Raw genomic sequence first — 20551 nt, 5'->3', positions numbered from 1 at the left:
CACTTTGAATACTGGTATATCCTTTTTGAGATGGGGCAACCAGAACTGCATGCAGGATTCAAAGTATGGGCGTAACATGGATTTATACAGTGACATTTTCTGTCTTATCTATCCCTTTATTAATGATTCCTTACATTGGTAGCTTTTTTTGATTGCTTTGTATCAACCTAAATGTTTTGTTTAGGCAAAAAACAAAAAAAAGCTTTCCATTTGACTGTGTTTTATAATCTGTAATACAACAAATTCAAAATGAGAAGTTGCTATAAGAAATGTTTCATTCAGAAAATGTCAAAATGGAATGTTTCACTGTTGTCGAATTCTTTCTGCCTTTTTCCTCCAAAACAAATTTCCTGCAAAACTGATCATTGATTTTGATTGAACTGGGTTTTCCCATGGAAAATCTTCACTCAGTTTTTCCAAGCAGCTCTGTCAGTAACAGGTCTGTTTTCCTTGTGTACCTATTATTCCATGCACTCACACACGGTAACGTTATGGGACAGGAATATAGCATTTTTTTTTTTAAATCAAGCCTGTAGTGACAGCTTGATTTGGGAGTCCACCAGTCACTCATGTACCAGTTTCTGCAGTCAGGCAGCAGTTGTCTCACCCTATTGAAGTAAAAATGGTAGAGGAGGAATGGGAAAGAAAAAACATTGGAATCCTCTACTTTCTGCAAATTTATTATACACAGTATCAAACATGAAATAGTTTAAAAATAAATGCAAAATCCAACAGCTGTGACATTCAACTAGAACAGAATATTTACAGTCGCTCCATTACAGCAGCCCCTCTATCGCCACGCAACTCCTCAGGAGAACACATTGCCCCCTGCCCCACAGACACAGTGTTTGCAAAAAGAGTAAGGGGGAAGAGGTTGAGTTGGAACGCAGCAGGTATTTCTTGTTCACAAGCAGAAAGACAGGTTGTAAGTAATACAGGCTCCAAGGGATACACTGTGTATTGCCAAAAAAAAAATCATCCTGGGATTTTGTATTCCAGACAGACTGTAACGGACGTAAAAGCAATTTGGGATGGCTAGAAAGATACAGCCCAATCCCATACATTCAGCTGTTACATGCAACTGACCAAGGAGACTACGTAGATTAGTCTTAATAAAAAACCCAGTAAAGCCTTTTTAACTATACACATTGCACTAAGTCGTAAGAAACACACGTATTTGGAAGTCCAGCCCAGCCGTATTGTGCAGGGTGATGCAGAGCCGACAAGCACCACGGATCATTCCTTCAGATTGCATGGCAGTATTTTCTGTCACTTCTCCTTCTAAGTGAAGAATCAATATCCATTTTTGTCAGGACTCTTCTGCAATCCAAGCCAGACAGCCATCGTCACAGAACAAAGCAGGTGGCTAGCAAGTGAAGTAGTTTACTCTGCCCTCCTCCTCCAAGTATGCATGTGTATTTAAATAACTAAATGGCCAATCTTTGCTAGTATCTCTGGGATGAAGATATCGATCTTTATACACACATTACTCAGCAAAGCAAGGAAGAGTATTTGACTAATTACACTGTTAGATCTCCCTCCACTTCCCAAAGGAAGAAAAGAAAAAACACATTTAGATTTGTGTTATAAACAACCAACCACAAGATTACAGCACTGGGATGCACTGGACAGCTACAGGGACCGGTTATCAATGTAGTATTCATAATATGGGAAGCAACAAGCTGGCCAGTGAAAAGTCATCACTATACACCCAGCAAGAAAATTTCGGTTCACGCTCAAAACTAAACTTTTTCACTGACGTAAGAGAGCCAAAGCAGTAACTCCAGAAAGATCTAGTGCAGGTGAACCTCCTCACCATGCACAGCTCATTGTTAAAGCAGATTCATCCTCCCAACATGGCGGCTATTCTAGTCTGGATATTCCTCTCTCACCACAGAATGCCAATTGAGTTGAAGGGTGTGCTTGTTTGGTGGAGGAGACAGAAAGATAGTGACACACAAAACTTCATTTGTACACAGGTGGCCTGAACAGCATTAGAACCCCGGTGCGGGTTGACTCACACCATTTGATTTACTCAGCCACCCCACCTCTGCTATCAATTAATTTTTAAGTTGAAAAAAAAGCAAAAAAGTTTTGACAACATGGCCCTTTTATCCCACCAGCTGATTAGTGACTCCCAGGTTTACACTGATAAAAGCTGAACTCAGTCATAAAAGGATAAGTCCACCAGGGCTCCTCCAAAAAACATTAAGACCTTCAGTAGTAGTTTGCCCTTCTACAGAACCTAAGAATCATCACTGAAACTGCACCAGTTTGAATGAAAAAGCCAATCTGTACATATGATTAATCTTTTCACTCGCCACATCCAGGCACAGGCAGGGGGCAGAGAAGCTTTGCTTTAAAAAAAAAAAAATCTTAGTGCAGAACAAATGGGAAGGTTGGCATTTGTCCATTCCCACTTTTAAAGTCACAATTACAAAGTTGCTCTCCTGTACAGACCAAGTTCAGACCTCTTTACACCCAAAGGAAATATTCATCCCAAACTTGTAACAAGAAAACTAGAATGAGTAGAAAAGAAGTGCAAGTTCAACTCTAATGTTGCTAGTGTGATGTTGAACTCCACTGAAGAATCCACACACATCCATGAATGTGGAGGAGACAGCTACAATGCTGCTGGCCTCTCAAACGAGAAACGTAGGCTGGTAGATGTAAAATGTGAGTAATCCAGGGAGCCCGTAGTATGGTTCTAATGAGCATCCACTCTACACAAGCTTGCAATTGGCAGTAAGGAAGTCAAGTAGCCTACCTGCAAATGTGGGCTTTGGTCCCACATTTCTCAGCAGGTTAGTGGTACTAAACAGTGCTCCGAACCAGATCAATCTTTAGATGAGATTCCATGACTAAATTCTCCACTACAAGGAGGACACGCATACATCTGTGAACCAGCTGAGTGGAGATCGCTGACTGTGCATTCAATATGGTTTGAAGGATAGTCTGTGCTTGAGTAAACAAATGATGCAGTATCCTTTATTGGGCATGTTTATCAACCTAATCCTCAACGCCGCCCTCCCCCCCAACCCAAATATACCTGGCCCTCTAAAAACAAAAATCACACACACTTTTTATACATTGGAAGTTATAACACACAAAAGTTACAGAGGACAATCATCAAGAATCCCGACTTCCCTGGTGCCAGATGCCAGTCAATAAATCAGAGAAAGAAAAGGCCATTATATAAAGTATAGTTGCAAAACTAAAAAGAAAAAAGCACATCTTTTAAACAGAAAAATAAAGTCACATTAGTGGTATAAACAGACTAATGCTAGATGGTAAATGGCAGCTTTGCTTATGACCGAGGCCCATTTGTATGACCAGTCCACGATCTACATCGTCAACTTCTGCTTAGCCAGATCAATTTTCAAAAGGTATATTCTGAAATGAGCTCCTCTAAAGTAATCCTCGCTACTGCAGAAGCAGATGTAGGATTTTTCCAGCAAGCCCCCAAAATTCTGCCTCAACACAGGAAACAGTCCAAGTGTTAACAACTGAATTACTGTATAAGGCACAAGAGTCATGATGCCTGGAGAAAGAGACACCAGCCAACAAGAATCCGGGAGCTTCTAAACCCTGTAGCCCCCAAGAAAAGCAAACAAAAAGCAGTACTTCGATTCAGTAGGCTTAACCCCCCCCCCCCCCCCCAAGTGACAGACTGTACACAAGAGATTTCTTTGAACAATGCAAATAGCATACAGATGGATACATAGGCCCTCATCCTCTCTGGAGCTCCAGACCATAGTAAACAGTGTTCAAAGAATTACACGCCACTCTGCAGGGTCAGCCAGAATCACGCTCAGCACCTGGGTCTGAACATGTTTTCAGCTTGTATGGTTTGGTACTTAAGGCCCAATCTACACGACAGCAACAAGTGTTAGGGGACCAGCGGTTGTCAGTGAACCTGGTTACAACAGTTCCATCTTAGCAGTACTGGTGAATCTTCACCCTGCCCTCTAAGAGTACGTTTATCCTGCAATTAGACACCCAAGGCTGGCCCATGCCAGCTGATCGGGCTTGTGGGGCTCAGGCTAAGGGGCTGTTTAATTGTGGTGTAGCTGTTTGGACTACAGCCTGAGCTCTATGAACCTCCTACCTCGCAGGGTCCTAGAGCCTGGGCTCCAGCACAATTAAACAGCCCTTTAGGCTAAGCCAGCTGTGAGTTTTTCATTGCAGCGTAGACATCCCCTACCCAGGCTAAAACCTCATGCCCTGGCTAGGCTGGGAAAATAGGTCAGAGTCTAGCCCAAGTTTTAAACAGACAGGGGAACTGGTCGATTCTTCCTCACAAACACACCCCGTCCAGCAGGGTTTTCACAATGTTTCTGATCACCATTGTAGCTTGGTTTGTAACGGAGTATGGATTCAGTGCTCTTATGAGTAACGGCATTTGAAAACATTCTCAGACTCTAAGCACCAACAGTAGTGGCCCTTACCAGCCTGCCAGTTTTACTCAAAACAGATCATCCTCCCTCAGCAGTATTTGCAGTTCTTTTGCATGTTCCTGTGTTTGCTCAAGGAAATGTCTTGAGCACTGAACAATGTACACAGATAAAATAAAGCAACTGGCAAGTCTGAAGAGCCAACCACGGATACAAATAAATAGGGCCTTTGCAGAGCAGATGTGACCACTTATGACCACTGGAATGGAACATGTGCCAAGGTTTATTTATTTTAAAAAATAAACAACTTCCCTTTCAAACTTCAATACCTTTTAAAGTTGATTAGGAGTCAGGGGAGGGGAAGAGACTAAAACCCCTTCAAACACTCCTCTGAAGTCAACATTTGATATCTGGAGTTAGTTTAAGACATCTTTGGTTTTGCCTTGTCAGTCACTAATCTTGTGATAACGCCCACTACATCCAGTCTTTGTTTAAAAAAAAAAAGGCAATGGTTACCATTGAAATAACTGAGATTTACCCATCACGTCCAATCGCTCTGAGGGACTGCTAAACAGAGAGACAGCACAACCTTCAATGCTATCCAGTACAGGGGCAATCTGCCTTGCAGGGGAGAGCAGATGCTTGCTAGGCCATTCCTAGGATCCAGCGTCCTCTACACTTCTCATTGAAATAAAGAGGGAAATATGTTCCTGCAGCTCCCATTTCTGCTAAGAGTCACACTATTCACTCCAAAAATTCTCTTCTGATCCTTTTGACAAGCTTCTAAAGTTTTATAAAAACTTTGTACAATATACATCAATACTAGAAACAATAAAAATACCACTATGCGGACATATACAAAATACCCGTTAAGGGTCACTAAATCCCAGTCACTTTGTAACAGGATAATCAGAAAGTATTAGAGGAGCTACATATTATACAAACTGAACACTGTTGGAGAAGTTCTGGATCTCTGTTTCATGTATGATTTGCCTAAGTCACCAGACAATCAATTGGCTGGGAGGGTTTTCACATGCAACACAAACCCAATACACATGTATTAAACAGCAGTGGAAACATTTTGAATGTCTGGCAGCTTGAGGGTGGCATTTTCAAGCCGTTAGCAGCATGGAAACTGGATGATGAGGGAGGAGGCTTTCAGTTCAGATTAGATAACTGACCAGCTGAGCAAGACTATCAAAACTTTCAGTAAAATGCAACGATACCTGTTTGAGAGCATCAGAAATCCATGCTGCTTGTGTACAGTTAACATCAAAAACAAAAATGCAATAGTTTGATGGAAAGGACACAAGAATTTTTAAGTACTGTTTTTTTCCCCATTGCTTCAGACTTGCTCTCAGGAAATTAAAGGCAACTATTTTTTTCTCTTTGCCAAATATTTCCCCCCCACCAAGAGTGTGAAGTGCAGAGATGTTTGGTAAATTAAACAAAAAAATCCTTATTTGTAAGATTTCAAAGGCTCCGCGACCAGCAAGGCCCCATTTACTGTAAAGGGAACAAAGATGGGGGTAAAGAACAGGATGGAACTGCCAACCCTTCAATGGCACTTCACTTGCTGTAGCAGAGAGGTCAGCTAAGCTCCAAATTCTCTCTTAGTAAGGAATTAAACAGCGCTTGACAAACGAGGCTGGAACTCTCAAATGGAGCTAAAAACACAGCATTGGTTAAACTTCTGTCATCGGCACTACGCCCATTTCCTCCTTTGGTATCTGACAAACCTTTTCACGTGCCCTTGAAGCTAACACAGCATTTTCCGTTTACTTCTCGCATTTCACACGACAGCATCTTTTTTTTTGGCAGCACAGCTCTGGGTAAAGGAGTTCTGTTAAGTTGCAGTTGCCAGTAGAACACAAAATCGTAAAGCCATATTTTCGTCCTCACCAACACAGCTGGTGTTTTAACCTGATAATCTGGAGGGGCACTGCTGCAGCAAAATGTAGCTATTTTAAGGGCAGGTACAATTTTAGGTCTAAATAACTTAATGATCTTCGCTGAAAAAGTGAGATGACTAATACTAGAATCAGAGCTTAGCGCCTTGTACATACTTGTAAAACTGCAGCAATAAGTGAGGCTATGTCCCGCTCCTCACAAAGTCCTGTCTCATAAGATAAACTGTGCTGCTGATGGCTTTCACTCCCATCATGCTTTTACTCTGTCCACTGGCCTGATTGGGACACAGTAGTGAAGGTGGCGGCATGAGCCCTGTCTTCACAAGTCTTTCATCTGAGTTTAACCACCATGGTCAAACTCCCAACAGAACTAGGCTTGCCCAGGGTTTTCTAGAAAGAGGCTCACATGGCTTCTGGACTCAGTTTGTTTAGAATTTGCGGATGAGCAGGGATGCTGGGAAAAGAGCAATGGAAGGCAACAATCTAGATTTCAACCTAAAAACAACAGACTCTGCTTTTCACATTAAAAGCGGAATGGACAGTCAATAGTGAGAGACACACACACACACCTTCAATCAACTATGCTGGTTTCCTTTGACTCCACTTAGACATCTTGAGGGTTTTGTATTTGGCTCCTACTGAAGATAGTCAGCAAAGGGCTACAGGTGACAGGCACTGAACTGTCATTGTCCAAATGAAAGAGGGTCTGTCTTTAATATAGACTGTAGAAGCTCATTTCGTTCAGCTACTTTGCATCCAGAAGTCCTGGACTCAGCTCCAGTCATGCAATATATGATTTTTCAGAATCACTGGTTGAGAGAAAGGAAATAGCCAATCTAGATGACAAGCTGTACCCAATTTGATTTTCAAATTTAACAAACAAGATTATAAGGTAGACCTACCAATTCCATTCCACCTGGTGCCATTTTAAAGACACTGTTGATCAAATACTCAGTAGGATAGAAGTATCCTTTTTATTCCAATGGAGAAGTTGCACATACCAGTCCATTCAAGACCAAAAGGCTGTTAAAATGTAACAGCAACCAAAGCAACACACCTGTCACTTGAATTCTCCATGACCATTGACGTGTATGATAACATGCTGCTGAACAAAAAACCCACAACTGTTCTGTCAAGTTGACCATGTTTCATAAAATCAACATAACCCTAAATGACCCCCAGGATTTCTTAGTACAGTGCTGATTTTAGGATCCACATTTCAGAGCGGATGAGCCCCCCCCCCCCAAAAAAAATTACTGCTAGACTGGTTACAGCCAATACAGAGTTGACTACTGTAATATACCAGTGGGTATATGGATCAGAAAGCCTATACCACTGGAATTTGCATGCCGTAAATTCATGTCTCCTCTCCAGGCTTCCATGGCAAACTGGGTTAATTAAGCAACAGATTTAATGAAATCTGGAAAAGTGATAATGTATGTTTTTTTAAAAGATTAAAGTTACACTACATCATTTGCTGACTTGTTCCACCATTGATTGCTCCGTACGTTTTACAGCATAAATAAAAACTGGAGAAAAAATAAATACATTGGCTCCTATGAAGTCAGAAGTGGTTTGGGCTGCATAGTGGAGGGGGGGGGGGGAAAGGGGCACGGAAATTTACACATTTTGAGACAAAACAGGAAGCGCCTGCAAAATAGTGTAGGAGAGAGCAAGAGTTTAAGTGTCCTCATTCATGTCCTGGCTGTCTGTCCGAGCAATTTTCCGTGGTGGTGCTGAATTCTCACCTTCTATTTCCACTTGCTCTTGATCTCTCTTCTTTGCTGCATTCTGATTGAAGCAAAGAGAAAGGTACGTCAATGAAGTCCTCCACAACATTCCTCTCCAGAGACGGCTACATTTCCGTACTGAATGATACATCTTGCATATGTAGTTGGTAAAGGTCTTTGGGAGGGAAGATGCTGATGTAGATGAACTAGCAGAGGCATCTTCTCGTGAACACCAGAGTTCTGTCCAAAGCTGGACTATATTATATACTGAATTGTCCTTGTAAAATGCTCTCCTGCCCCAGCAGGGCTGCTAAAGGACAATCCTTTGTTCTTAGCTTCTTTTTATTCCAAGGATCTCAAGTGCTTTATAAACTTTAATAAGACCCTCTTTTTCTCCTGTTGCTCTGATTCAGTCTCTGAACTTCTCAAACCTCCCAACTGGCTTCCATCATCACTCTGAAGCACCTCATGATCAGCTTCAGACTCCTGACAACTCTGCTCCCATCTACGTTTCTCCTTTCAACTCCTCCCCCATCTCTATGCTTTGCCCAAACTTCTCTCAGTTGCTCCCTGTGTCTCCTTCACCCACTCCCAGCCTCCGACCTGCTTTCTTGCTGCTCTGTACCTCTGGAACAGCCTTCGTGTACTCCTCCCAAACACACACATTCTGAAGTTACATCTGCTCTGGGAAGCTTTGTGGCCATGACCATTCCTCACTTTGCGTGTCTTGTATTGTACCCACTTGTGCCTGTAGAGCACAAACTCGGAGGCAGGGTGTGTGCTAGGAACTTTTTATAGCACATGTATACCTGGCATGTACTATCAATGTGACCCTGTGAGGTAAGCAAGATATAGGATTTTACAGGTCAGTATGTGGAAATGATTCACTGGGTGCCTTTGAATGTGTCAACAGCAGAGCCAGAAAAAGAACCCAGGAGTCGTGGCTCCCACTCTCCTGTACTATCAATCTAATAGACTATGGTTTCAACTGTACCCCCCAAAAATCCTCATTTTACAGATGGGGAACTGAGGCACAAAGAGGCTAAGTGACTTGCCCAAGGTCATGCAGAAAGTCTGTGCTAAAATCAAACTGAGACCTCCCAATTCTAAGCTATTGCCTTAGTCATTGGACCATCTTTCCTCTGTTCTCACTCTTCATGCAACTAAAAAAGTCTACCACCGACAGAAAATTTATCACAAGCACCTTCTGGTAGAATTGAGAAATCCAGGGTTGGCTCAGTCTTCCACTTAATTTAGTATCTATGTATTTTTCCCGTCACTAATTACAGGCATTGGTGGTCACACAGTAGAAGCAACCAAAACAAATTGCACTTAAAACCAGATATGACTATTTAATATAGAACTTCATACCTTTTTGTCCCATTGCTGATGTAGATAACGCAAAAGTATGTTTGTCTTTTCTGTTACTATGACTGTTGAAGAAAGAAAAAACACTCTGAAGGCATTTCAAAGAGATAACATTTAAAACAAACTACAGTGACCAAGACTTCATACAGGTAGTGAACCTTTTAAAAAGGAGTGACAGCATCACTGTCGTTTTAATTGTCCTACAATCATTCAATAAGGATAGAGAAAAAGATGTGCAAAAGCGGACACAAAAGTTAAGCATCTGTACTCTTTCGAGTCACTTAAATCTGACACAGATTTAAAAACACAATCCTGTTTTGTGCTATCAAGTGAGATGGAGCACATGCCAAACGTTTAATATTAAACACAAAATAAAAGTTCTAGTACACGTGAAGCTTCAAACATAGAAGGAGCATACTTACTTTGTTCAGATGGATATTCCCTTGTGGGAAGATATACTGACGGTCTTCTGTTCTGTAGAAGTATTAGAATCGTTACAGTGCAGAGGAAAACACAAAAAACCACCAAATTTCCACATACAACTAAGGCTGTTGAACGATCTCAGTCCTGACAGCAAGTTCATCTCAACTGCACTGCTATAAAATTGTGGAAATGCAGCATACCACAGTCTCACTGTACCACGCAGCTGCAAATTCTTTCACATGTAAAAAGAGGTCCATTTATCATATATGCGCCCCAGTACCAATGTTAAACGAAGAGCGTAAAAACATGGGGCGGGAATGCCACACAGCTTTGGCTCTGCTGATATTGCATTTTTCTGAAGTACATTAACTTCATGTCTGGGAAATCTCCCCTCCTGGTATTCCAATCTCAGATAAGCAGTTGTAGCTCATGAGGATACCAGTAATAACTTATTTTAAGAGACCCAAGGCCCAGTTAGAGGCCATACGAAGCACCAGTGTCCTCTGCAACTCTGCAAGACTTCACTGCAAACAGATCATCTCCTGAGAGATTGAATTTAGATATAATACTCACCGATGCTTTACATACAGAGTCTGCATGAAATCTACTGAAGTTGCTTTTGTTGTAAACTGGTAATCCTTTCAAAAAATCTGCCTAAAATGACAGAAGACAGCTTTGGTTAAACAGTGAAGCAAGTAACGAATAAAAATAGTAGATGAGCAAAAAGATCAAGGGAGTTGCACATGTCAATAATGCCTTTCTTTTTTTTTAAACCATTTGGAAGTATGTTGACAGCTACGAGGTCAAATACCAAATATTCAGAATGAACATTGGTTTTCTTAAGACAAATCCTGCAGTCCTATGTGTACGTCTCATCTCTATTTCCCCAACTTAAGTGACTTATGAATCTCCAGTGAAAGGTTCTGTTGTAGCTACATCCATTTTGATGGCGAGGGCTTTTTTAAAAAAACAACAACAAAACTAGTTAAATGTAGATGTGCAGTAAGGTCTCATTTTTAAGACTAAGATGGTAAACTGGGGAAATCACTTCTTAAGAAGCATAATGACTGATTTAAAAGGGGGCAATTGTCAAGTTAATCATTTAAAGAAAATTAGCGCTTTTAGATAGGTTAGATTAAAACAAAAACAAAACTTCATCTATTTACATTTTTGCTATTTATGTTGCATACTCTTTTGAACCTCAGCTTGAACAATGAAAATAGATCAGACATTTTTACTTTTAAATACAAGCAGCTTTGATTTCTTGGCTCATATGCACTAGTACAATGCTGTTACGTTTGAGTTGCAAAGTTTCATTAAATTAAAAAAAAAATCACAAGCATTTATTTTGGTTTCACTTTGCTAAAGTTCTGGGTCAATTTTGACTTGACCGTATCCTTGAGTTTTACTTCGAGACAGACCTGTAACTGCACAATGAAATACTGAATCACTGTGTACTCAGTAAAGCAAAGGGATTAAGTAGGAAAGAATTAATTTGCCCAACCTGTAGCAAGCAGCCATCTAGCTAAAAGATCTCAACAGCCAAAACGCATTCTTAATGCCAACACTCTGGATTTGTTAAGGCCTGAAAAGTGGGGGAACCTGACAGCGGAACTATTAACCTTCCACCTAATACATCATAGTCGTTCTACAAAGGGTGTTTACTCGTTAAAATGAGCCGAGTTCTCAAACAAGGTAGCTACATTGAAGCAACTCCCTAGAATATACGTATATATGTAAACCTGTCCGATGGAACTTACCAGTACAACTCGCTACACACAATCTGCACACTAGGTGCCTACTCCAGTATAGCTACACCAGCAGATAAAATCCTCAGCACAGAGGAGGCCTAGGATGCACAGTCAAACTGACAGCTGTTACTAGAGCTGCATAAACACAAAGGAGCCTGTCTCAGGAAGGCAAAAGAACTACACAGCCTCAATGGCCTAATTCTGCAGCCCTGGCACAGAGGTAACTCCTGGTGGGGTCAATGGTAATTGTGTGCAGGATCCGGCCCACAATCCATGGTGAATTCCAGGCAAAGAATCCCAAGTTCTTGAGTAGGTCTGGTTCAGTCTTCATAGCAGAGTAACACACTTGACCAACAGCAGCATTGCCTCACGGGAAGCATTTCAGCATAACAGCAGCAGTGGCCCTGAAGAGGCCCTTTACCCCCAGTTAACCAAGCTAAACTCATATGGATGGAGGGGTGTTTGTCTTAAAAGCAATAAAGGGGGCATTATGGTAATCAACTCAGCAGTATACCAGATCCGGAACCACCGTGAAGCCTCTTCAGTCATAACATATCTAGCGCAAAGAAAGACTCCTGACAACAGCTGCATCTTTTAAGTAGTAGGAAGCAAGGGGCAGATATCACAAGAAGCCATTAAGTGCACTCTTTGGGGAAGGAATTGTCTTTTTTGTGTGTGTTTGTACAGTGCTTATTACAATGGGGTCCTGATCTATGAATTGTGGGTCCTTAAAATAAGTAAGGAAGATGAGTGTATGAAAGGCCATGAAGGAAAATAACTAGTCTAAACCCCTCTCTCTAAAAGCAGATTGAATATCTGCACTGGAGTCAAGCCTAGAGGCCCCAGTCAAGGATTATGGCCCCATTATGCTAGGCATAACACATGCATGTAACAAAGAGACAGGTCCTGCCCCAGAACTTACAATATAAGCTTAATATATTATCTTGTTTAGAAGCAACTCTAAAGATTAGCAAAGAGGCAGATAATTCTAATGAGCAGAGTTATTCAACCCATGTCACATGCAACAAGGAGAAGATAAGAGTCCTCCTGCAATGCTGCTGTTGCGGAAGGAGCTAAAAATCTCTTAACGGGAACAATTACTTTTCTGTTTGTAACTGTCATAGCTTATTCAAAGCAATGGGCTCCAGTCAGGACGTCTCCGAAGCACTATTTATACTTTGATCTTGTTTTAAGAAAAGTTAATTACATTAAGGTTTCCAAATGTATCCCCTCCCAAGCTTGGTTTTAGGAGAAAAATAGTCCTGTGATTACAGCACTGGTCTGAGGCCTTGGCTACACTCAGGACTTCACAGCACTGCCGCGGCTGTGAGGCGCGAGTGTAGTACGTACTCCACCTCTCCGAGGGGAGTAGCTTGCAGCACTGCGAGCGAGCGTGCAGCGCTCCAGGCACTGATTACACTGGCGCTTTACAGCGCTCTACTCGCTGCGTTCAGCGGGGTGTTTTTTCACACCCCTGAGCGCAGCAAGTTGCAGCGCTGTACAGCGCCAGCGTAGCCAAGGCCTTAGACTCAACCAATTGAGTCTCAGTTTCCAGTTCTGCCACAGACTCTTTGTGCGACCATGAGCAAATAACTAACCTCTTTTGCCCATCTGTAAAATGGGGACAATACTACTTCCTTTCTCCCACCGTTTATCTGCCGTGTCTATCTAGTGCTTGCCAGCTCTTCAGGGCAGGTTCTTGTTTCTCTGTATGACTTGCACAATGAAAGCACGATGTAAATTGGTCTTTATTTCTATTCCAGTAGAGCCTAAACTTGTTTTCAGATTCTGCTGTGCGTGCCAACTGTTATGCCTCCTGTGATGGGCTGCTTTGTTTACGTTTTCATTTTCATTTACCTCCCAAGGTTGGTTTTGATTACAGAATACTCAATCTGAAAGTTTCATGACTGTGAAAAGGATATAGAGCCTCTTAATATTATTACTCTTACTAACATCCAGGCATATTTCACTGACTTAGAATCCCATTTCACCCCATTTAGAATTGAGTTCTTACATACTAGAGCTAGTGAGTATTTGATGGGAATTTTGATCAATTCCAAGGTATGTTTCTTACTCTGTTTATTTAGAGTGGAGAATTTTGAACACATCCCACTCCAAACCATTTAATTTTGTTCAGCCTTTCACTGCACTTTGTTGCAAGAAACGGAATATTTGCACCATTACATTAGGCTAGGCCCAGACAGAAAAGCCTTTGAGTCATTATATTACACCGAACTCAGGCGATTATTTGACACAACAAAAAATAACCTGAAAGTGTAATTATTTATAAATAATATTTTACGCTACTTCAGGTATTTAATAAGCTACAGCTCAACCCCCGTTTCAAAATGTGAAATGGGCTCTAGCCCAATCCACCTATCAATCAAAGGATTGTCTCTCTCTACACCACACCTGAATAGGCTCATTGGATACATACAGGCAGACACACACTTCAAGGGTTCTGCACAAAGAAAAGTTGGGTCAAGCTGCAAATTCAGAAAACCATTTCTCCCAACAACTATACTGTTGGAGACCTGACCAAGAAGGAATTGATCAATAATTGCAACTAGTTACTGTAAAAAGAAAAAAGTTTAAAGTTTGGGAGAGGAAAACTGTACTTTCTAATCATGTAGGACCCCAAGACATCAACACGTTTCTGTAGCACTCCTTGACTTTACACAAAATATATAGAACAGAACTAGTCATTTTATTCAGGAAATGGTGGTAGAAAACTGAAAAGCTGGTGTTGGCTCCTGATGAGTCCTAAAGTAAGGCTATCTCCATAAAGAGTGAAACTACTGGGCCTGAAATGGGATTGTATCACATACAGCATATGTTCCTAACATGCATAATTTCCCCTTCATCCACTAAAAAGCAATGTTGCTTCCCCACTGAGAATCATTATAAGTACTTAAAGATGGGGGCTAAATATTTCTCCAAGATGCGAAATAAACTCCTTAGCACTGCTTTGGACAGGTTGCAAGACAGCTTAAAACAACATTAGTTTTCAATTATTCTGCCATGTCCCCATTCACACATTATACATTTTGACCTACTAATGTACAAATGCCTTTTAAACAGTGAATCAATTATTGTAAAGAACAGAGTTGAAATCCATTTTGACAGAGGGCAATAAAAACTGATCAAACATCCAAAAGAAGCAGTTCTTCCCTCCCCTCATCCCCAGAATAAGAAGGGGTGGCAGGCACCCTAGTTAATTACTTTCATGGTAATGTGTTTCTAGGTGCCTACTAGATTACGTACAGCTGTCTTCACATTTAAGTATCTCGGTTTATGAGAGTCCAAATATAGGATGAAGCTTCAAAATGACAGCCATTAAAATAACGGTATGAAAATTATGCAGGATTTTTTTAAAGGAATAATTTCTGCAGATTGTGTTTTATTGTTCAGCTTCTCCAATTAAAAATGACAAATGCAAGACGGACACCAGACTTACCCAGGCCAAAGAATTACACATCTGCAAACAGGAATCTAGCTAGTCATTTAACACTACATGCAGCACCAAGATACCTTAGCTCCAGTCTAATGGGAACAAGTGAGAGCTGGAGTTTCCCTGGTTACTAGCCACCACCCTATTTTTTCCCAGGGCAGAAGTTATTTGAATGATTCAACTCCAACACCACTGGAAGCGTTTTACTGGGCAACCACCATAACTGAGATATTAGCAGGAAAACAAAAGTGATTCTAAAAAAACTGCCGACACATTCAAAGGGGGGCACTTCTCTCTTTCAGCTTTCTGCCTTTTTCTTTTCTTTAGGGCAAAGAGGGAAAATGCCCCGGTCAAACCAAGAGAGCTGAAGAATGTCCTGAGGAGTCAAGAAATGAAGCAGATCCTCACATTTGAGGCGTTTCCCCATTTATTTTGGGGGGAAGGTGCCACAGCAGTAACCCCAGATGCATCTGGGACGACGCTGCTGCCTGGAGAGTCTCGCTATAGTTTCCCACTGCTATTGCTTGGAGGAGGGAGGCAGAGACAAGGCTGCATCTGCCTCTCCCATGTCAGCAAGACCCCACCCCCAAGCAGTTTCCTGAGAATGGGACAACAAATCCCATTAGGGCCGGAGCCCACAGCTCTAAGCAGAGAGATGGAGAGCCCAGATCTGCCCCAGTCCCTCCATCCTAAGGAGGGAACGCAGCAATCCCGCTCAGACACATCAGGCCCCTGGGGATGGAGATGCTGAAGATGAAGCCGGTGGCGGAGAGAACCGCAGATGCAGGAGCCCCACCCCCGAGCGCAGCTACCTCCGGCTTTCGGCCTGAATGGGGGGGGGGGGGGGAGAACCACAGCCCCCCCTTCCCTGCTAACCAGGCCCAGGAAGGAAACACTGAAGCCCTTTCCCTAGGACGGGCCATAGGGCTGCAAGCGAAGGCGACCAGGGGAAGCCTACGGCTGCTGCAGCCCCTCCCCCAGTCACGCCCCGCACCCCCAAAATCACCCCTCCCCCCTGAATAAGCCGGCCCGGAAACTGCTGTTTGGGGGAGCTGGGAGGGGACTGCCATGGGCGGCCCCTGGGTGCCCCAGCCCCCCTATCACCAAGGCCCCCCCCCAAAACAAGGCGCTGGCCCTGGGGGGCGTTGTAGGGGGGCGAAGGCTCTGCCCCGAGAGGGGAGGCCCATGGCTGCTGGGGGGCTCCCCAGGGCGGCGGCGGCTGTCTCCCCTCACACACCCTCCCCTCAGGGGACCCCAGGGCGCCTGCCCCACAGCCCGGGCGGGGGAGGGGGGTGTCCGTGGCGGCCCCACCCCAGGGGAGCCTCGCCCCACGCAGGCCGGGGGCGGGGCCCTCTCCCTGGGGGTCCCCATGGCTACCGAGGCTGCAGACCCAGCACCCCGCCTCCCCCACCCGCCATTTTGTATCGGGGGCGGGGGGGGCACAAGCCACCTACCATCTTCCCCGCCGCTGCCTCAGCCGCACGGCAACTTCCAAAAGCCCACTCCTCAACCTAACTTGCCTCCTTGCCCGGACCGCCCCTCCGCCCGGACACGCGCGCTCCCATTGGCTGGTTCTGCCCAAGACTGCAGGCCTATTGGCCACCGGTTCTGTCCCTCAAAGATGCCAAGAAAATAGCCATTTAGGTTGAGGCAGGAAATGCCCGCCCTGGCCCCTAAGGCTCGCGGGAGGAAGAGGAAAGGACCCGGATGTGGGGCCGGCCGCGCTGCTTCATGGGAGCTGTAGTCCCAGTAACGAACACCTGGCTTCCCTTGAAGGAGGCCATTGACTGCTGCCAGGATCAATAATAATGTATGGTTCGTTCTTAACAAACAGGTATTTAATAACAATAATAAAGATATATGCAAAAACACATGATAATCAATGATTAATAAGTATCAGTATTCAAATTATAATTAGTCAATTATATGTTACTAATGATAATGAATTAACTATCAGTAATGGCTTATAACCACCACCATTTGATCAAACTTAGCCATAGATTCCAAAGAGTAAACATTAATAACTAATATTTCATAATCAAAATCACTCAAATTAAGTCATTGATTATCAAGCACTCATAATTAAGAACTCATTCATAAATAAAGCTCTGATCTTGCAAGTTGCTGTGCTTGGGCAAACCCCTGTATCCACAGTTCAGTACTACTTGATCGGATTGTCAGATCTGACCATAAATCAAGACTGGAAAAGTCAATAACCAATATTAAATCAATAATCAAAAATAAGCTATTTCACAGGTGTTCTCCACTTGCTGTAGCAATTACAGCTGACAGGATCATCTGGTCAGTCTCCAGTGCTAAATTCCTGGTGGCCTGGTGTACATTTGTTGCCACTATCAATGCCACTGAGGGAAGTGATTCACCATCACTACCTTCCATGTGGGACAAGGGTAAATCTTCATACCCATTCCACAGGAATTGGTGCCATTAGCTGGGGGAATGACCCATATTTTACAAATGAGGAAGCATTCTGCAAAGGGGCTAACACTGAAAAACACCAATGCAAACAGCATTTTCAGGTTAATTTTGAAAATGAGGAGCAATGAACTGAGACAAAGACCTCCTGAGAACCTGTCCCATATCCTAGGAGTTGTCACAGCAAAGGTCAATTTAAGATATCATAGCTAAACTTCTAAAAAGCAGCTTGACATCGGACGAAAAACAAAATATGAAGAACAGATGCTGCTACCCCATTCATACAAAACTTTGGATAAGGGCTAAATGGGACATTAGGCAGAACACTGGGGAAAGTTCCTAAGAATGAGTATTCGATTAGGCTGTGAAAAATTACTCCTGAAAGAAAGAGCGGAAGCTCCCTAAACAGAGGCATTTAAAACTAGGACTTGCCAAACCCCAGGCAAATAGACTGTGGGAAACAATCCTGCATTGGCCACCGATCTGATAGCGTTAGTATCTTCCACCTCTAATTTCTCCACATTCCATGCAAAAGATCCATTAAAAACATAAGGACAGAAGATATGTTATAAAAACAGAGTTGCCTCTTACTAATGCCTTTTTCCATCCTTTCTCTGGCTGAGTTGGCAGGTGTTTTGCTGGACTTTTCAACTGGACTTTGCTTTCTGCATACATTACATGGGTTATAAACACAGTTGGAATGATCCTCTGTAGGAGTCCCTTCATTTCAAGGAAGCGCACCAGGGCCTTAAGCCCAACCACTGTCCTGAGATCAAGGAGCTGCTGAGTTCTAATTCTGATGCCAGCTGTGGTCTTAGACAAGGGATTTTTCAGCAGTGCAGCAGACCTGAATCTCCCATTCAATGGAAGCTGTGGTTGCTCAGCCCTTCCTTAAATTCAGCCTGTGCCTTAGTTTCCTCTTCTGACAAATAGGGAGAATATCTCTCTGCCACTGGGGGTTGCGAGGCTTAATTAGCACAGTACTTTGAGATCCTTGCACAAAAAAATTAGTATTGGGCCCTAGCAGGCATTTTTGCACATCACAAGAGTCTGAAAAATCATGTACAGGTGGCAGTCTTTGCTTAAGAGTCCCAAGCCTGAAATGGAAAAAGTACTGGAACCCATTCCCAATCATCCAGCTTCCTTCAGCCTCAGTTTCTCTTTCATTATTAAAGTATGCTTGAAATGCAGTAAACCGAGGCGGTGTTATCAAAGGAAAGGGAAAGCAACATAATCCTTCTATTTATAAGTTGTACCCTTCCTACATGCCTCTGGAGAGAAGTACAACCTTTAATAAAAAGATATGTTGTGCTCCTTGAACAGGTACCAAAGGAGCAAGGTCCCTCCCCATAACCAAACTCGCTCGCCCCAGCCAGCCATCTCAGTAGCTACAGAATTTATATAGTACCAACCATTGTACTAGCTAGTGATCCTCTCAGGGATCATGCCAAACTGATTGTGTTTATCATAGGCAGAGGGGCTGTCAGATGTTTGGGGTGCTGAATTATTAGTTCTGCTCTTAGATTCCCCTAAAGCTGACTCTAGAGCACAACTGACCACCTTCCTCCTACTGGATCCCATTTTACAAATTGAGGGCTCTGGAAATGACCATGACTGGTGCTCATGGGGACTTCTACATATGATTCCTCCAGTGCTAAGGAGTCAGGGTAAGGAAGTTATATTATTGAACTTCTTCTGGAAGGAGATGACATGTGTGAGAGCTGTGTCAGGCCCCAACTCCTTGCCCCACATGCTGTCCCAAAGAGGTTCAGGCTCCTCTCCACTTTAAAGTATCAAGGCCAACATTATTAACAGTCATCTTGAAAGGTTTATAAAATCACCTCAAGACATCTCAAGCTCAGTCCCTGAAGAGTAAGGAACCTATAATGGACACTTTGTGGCTCCAGGCCTTCCTGTATTGATTGTTAATCTGGCTAAATTCACTTTGTGGTAGAAAATCTCAACCTCTGGAATTTCCTGAATATCATGAACCTGAATCTCACCTTTACAGCTGCATTAGTGGTAGTTTTTGCATCTAATTTCCCCTCAAGTAAGCCCCGCATACTTGTCACACTGCATTAAACTTGGAGAGGGAAACTGAAACTTGTCAGCTTTAGAGTCTGTCTTCTGCTTGCATTTGCAACACCTTAGAGGAATGTTTAAATAATTAAAACAATTTTTGATTTTAAAAAACTAAGATACCATGGGGACATTTCTATTCAATGTCAATTTTTTTTAAAATTGAACAAACCCTGCATTTTGATCCATGTATTTAGAGAATCCTGAAAATAGACTGTAGATTCTGTTCTTAAAAGCTCTCACAGTCTCACACACTCAGTGTGAAATTCACCCCAGTACAGAAGGTCTTTGCAAAGCCTATGCTCCAAGGAGTGTTAAACTGAGGGACTAAGTGGAAAACTTAGGCAATGCAGAGGGGCCCTGCATGGGCTCTTGGGCACAGATGTGAATTTCACCCCCACACAGCAGCAAACTAAGCCAAAGTGTGCTAAGTGAGGTGTTGGGGCACTCTTCAGGTGCCATTAAGAAGCTGGGCATTGGAATCTTTACCCAATGACAAAAGGAATTCTTGCTAACAGAGCAACAGGAAAACAAAATCAACATGCACTGCTGCTGTAGTTTATAACAGGACTGCAGCTCCACCACTAGGTTCAGATCCTGCAATTAAGTCTACGCAAGTAGATTCTGTGGCTGCCTGGAGCCCCACTTTCTGCAATGGGACACTTCATGGGCACATATTCCTTTGCAAGATTTGGCCCTAAACTGACAGAAAAAAGAACCCTACCCCATGCTTGCTTTAGGCTCCAGTCATGCAAGGTGCTCATTTTCTTCAAACGGCTCTGAGGGCACTCAGCACATTGCAAGATAGGGTCCTTAGATAGGGTCCTCTAAGGAGTGGGGAGTGGAGAGGGGAGCGGAGTCAACAGCATACTGTTCGCTGGGTACGTTGGGGAGTAGTCACAGACCTTGCCTTGTGGTTAACGCTAATTGCACATCCACAGATTGAAAACTCATCCCTTAAAGCTTCTAAAGAAAGAAGAAAGTGTGCCTGCTACTCCCACAAGAAAAAAAA

At 43.0% G+C, this 20551-nt stretch overlaps 1 protein-coding gene across 2 annotated transcripts; it reads right to left on the bottom strand.

Moving 5' to 3' along the window:
- Positions 1-664: 664 nt before the first annotated feature.
- Positions 665-20472, bottom strand: DDA1 (DET1 and DDB1 associated 1). 2 transcript variants are annotated; one of them, XM_005278937.5, is made up of 5 exons: positions 18052-20472; positions 10399-10479; positions 9825-9876; positions 9406-9467; positions 665-8095 (listed from the first exon to the last, which is right to left on the bottom strand). In XM_005278937.5, the coding sequence occupies exons 1-5, from the start codon at positions 18184-18186 to the stop codon at positions 7985-7987; spliced, it is 441 nt and encodes a 146-aa protein (XP_005278994.2). In that variant the 5' UTR covers positions 18187-20472; the 3' UTR covers positions 665-7984. The 2 variants fall into 2 exon arrangements, with proteins under 2 accessions (XP_005278994.2, XP_005278996.1); XM_005278939.3 differs by lacking the exon at positions 18052-20472 and adding an exon at positions 16482-16708.
- Positions 20473-20551: the final 79 nt, after the last annotated feature.

Source organism: Chrysemys picta, chromosome 25, assembly GCF_011386835.1.
Source record: "Chrysemys picta bellii isolate R12L10 chromosome 25, ASM1138683v2, whole genome shotgun sequence".
Taxonomy (NCBI): Eukaryota; Metazoa; Chordata; order Testudines; family Emydidae; genus Chrysemys; species Chrysemys picta.
Note: the sequence above shows the minus strand (reverse complement) of the source record. Positions and strands in the feature narration are given on the sequence as shown.

What these genes read in the sequence shown, in the direction of transcription:
- DDA1 (XM_005278937.5), bottom strand. Translation starts at nt 18,186, where the DNA reads ATGAAGGGACTCCTACAGAGGATCATTCCAACTGTGTTTATAACCCAT. An exon ending in ACTCTGTATGTAAAGCATCG is followed by an intron (nt 9,877 to 10,398) that starts GTGAGTATTATA and finishes ATACTTCTACAG; the next exon opens with AACAGAAGACCGTCAGTATA. An exon ending in GGAATATCCATCTGAACAAA is followed by an intron (nt 9,468 to 9,824) that starts GTAAGTATGCTC and finishes TTTCTTCAACAG; the next exon opens with TCATAGTAACAGAAAAGACA.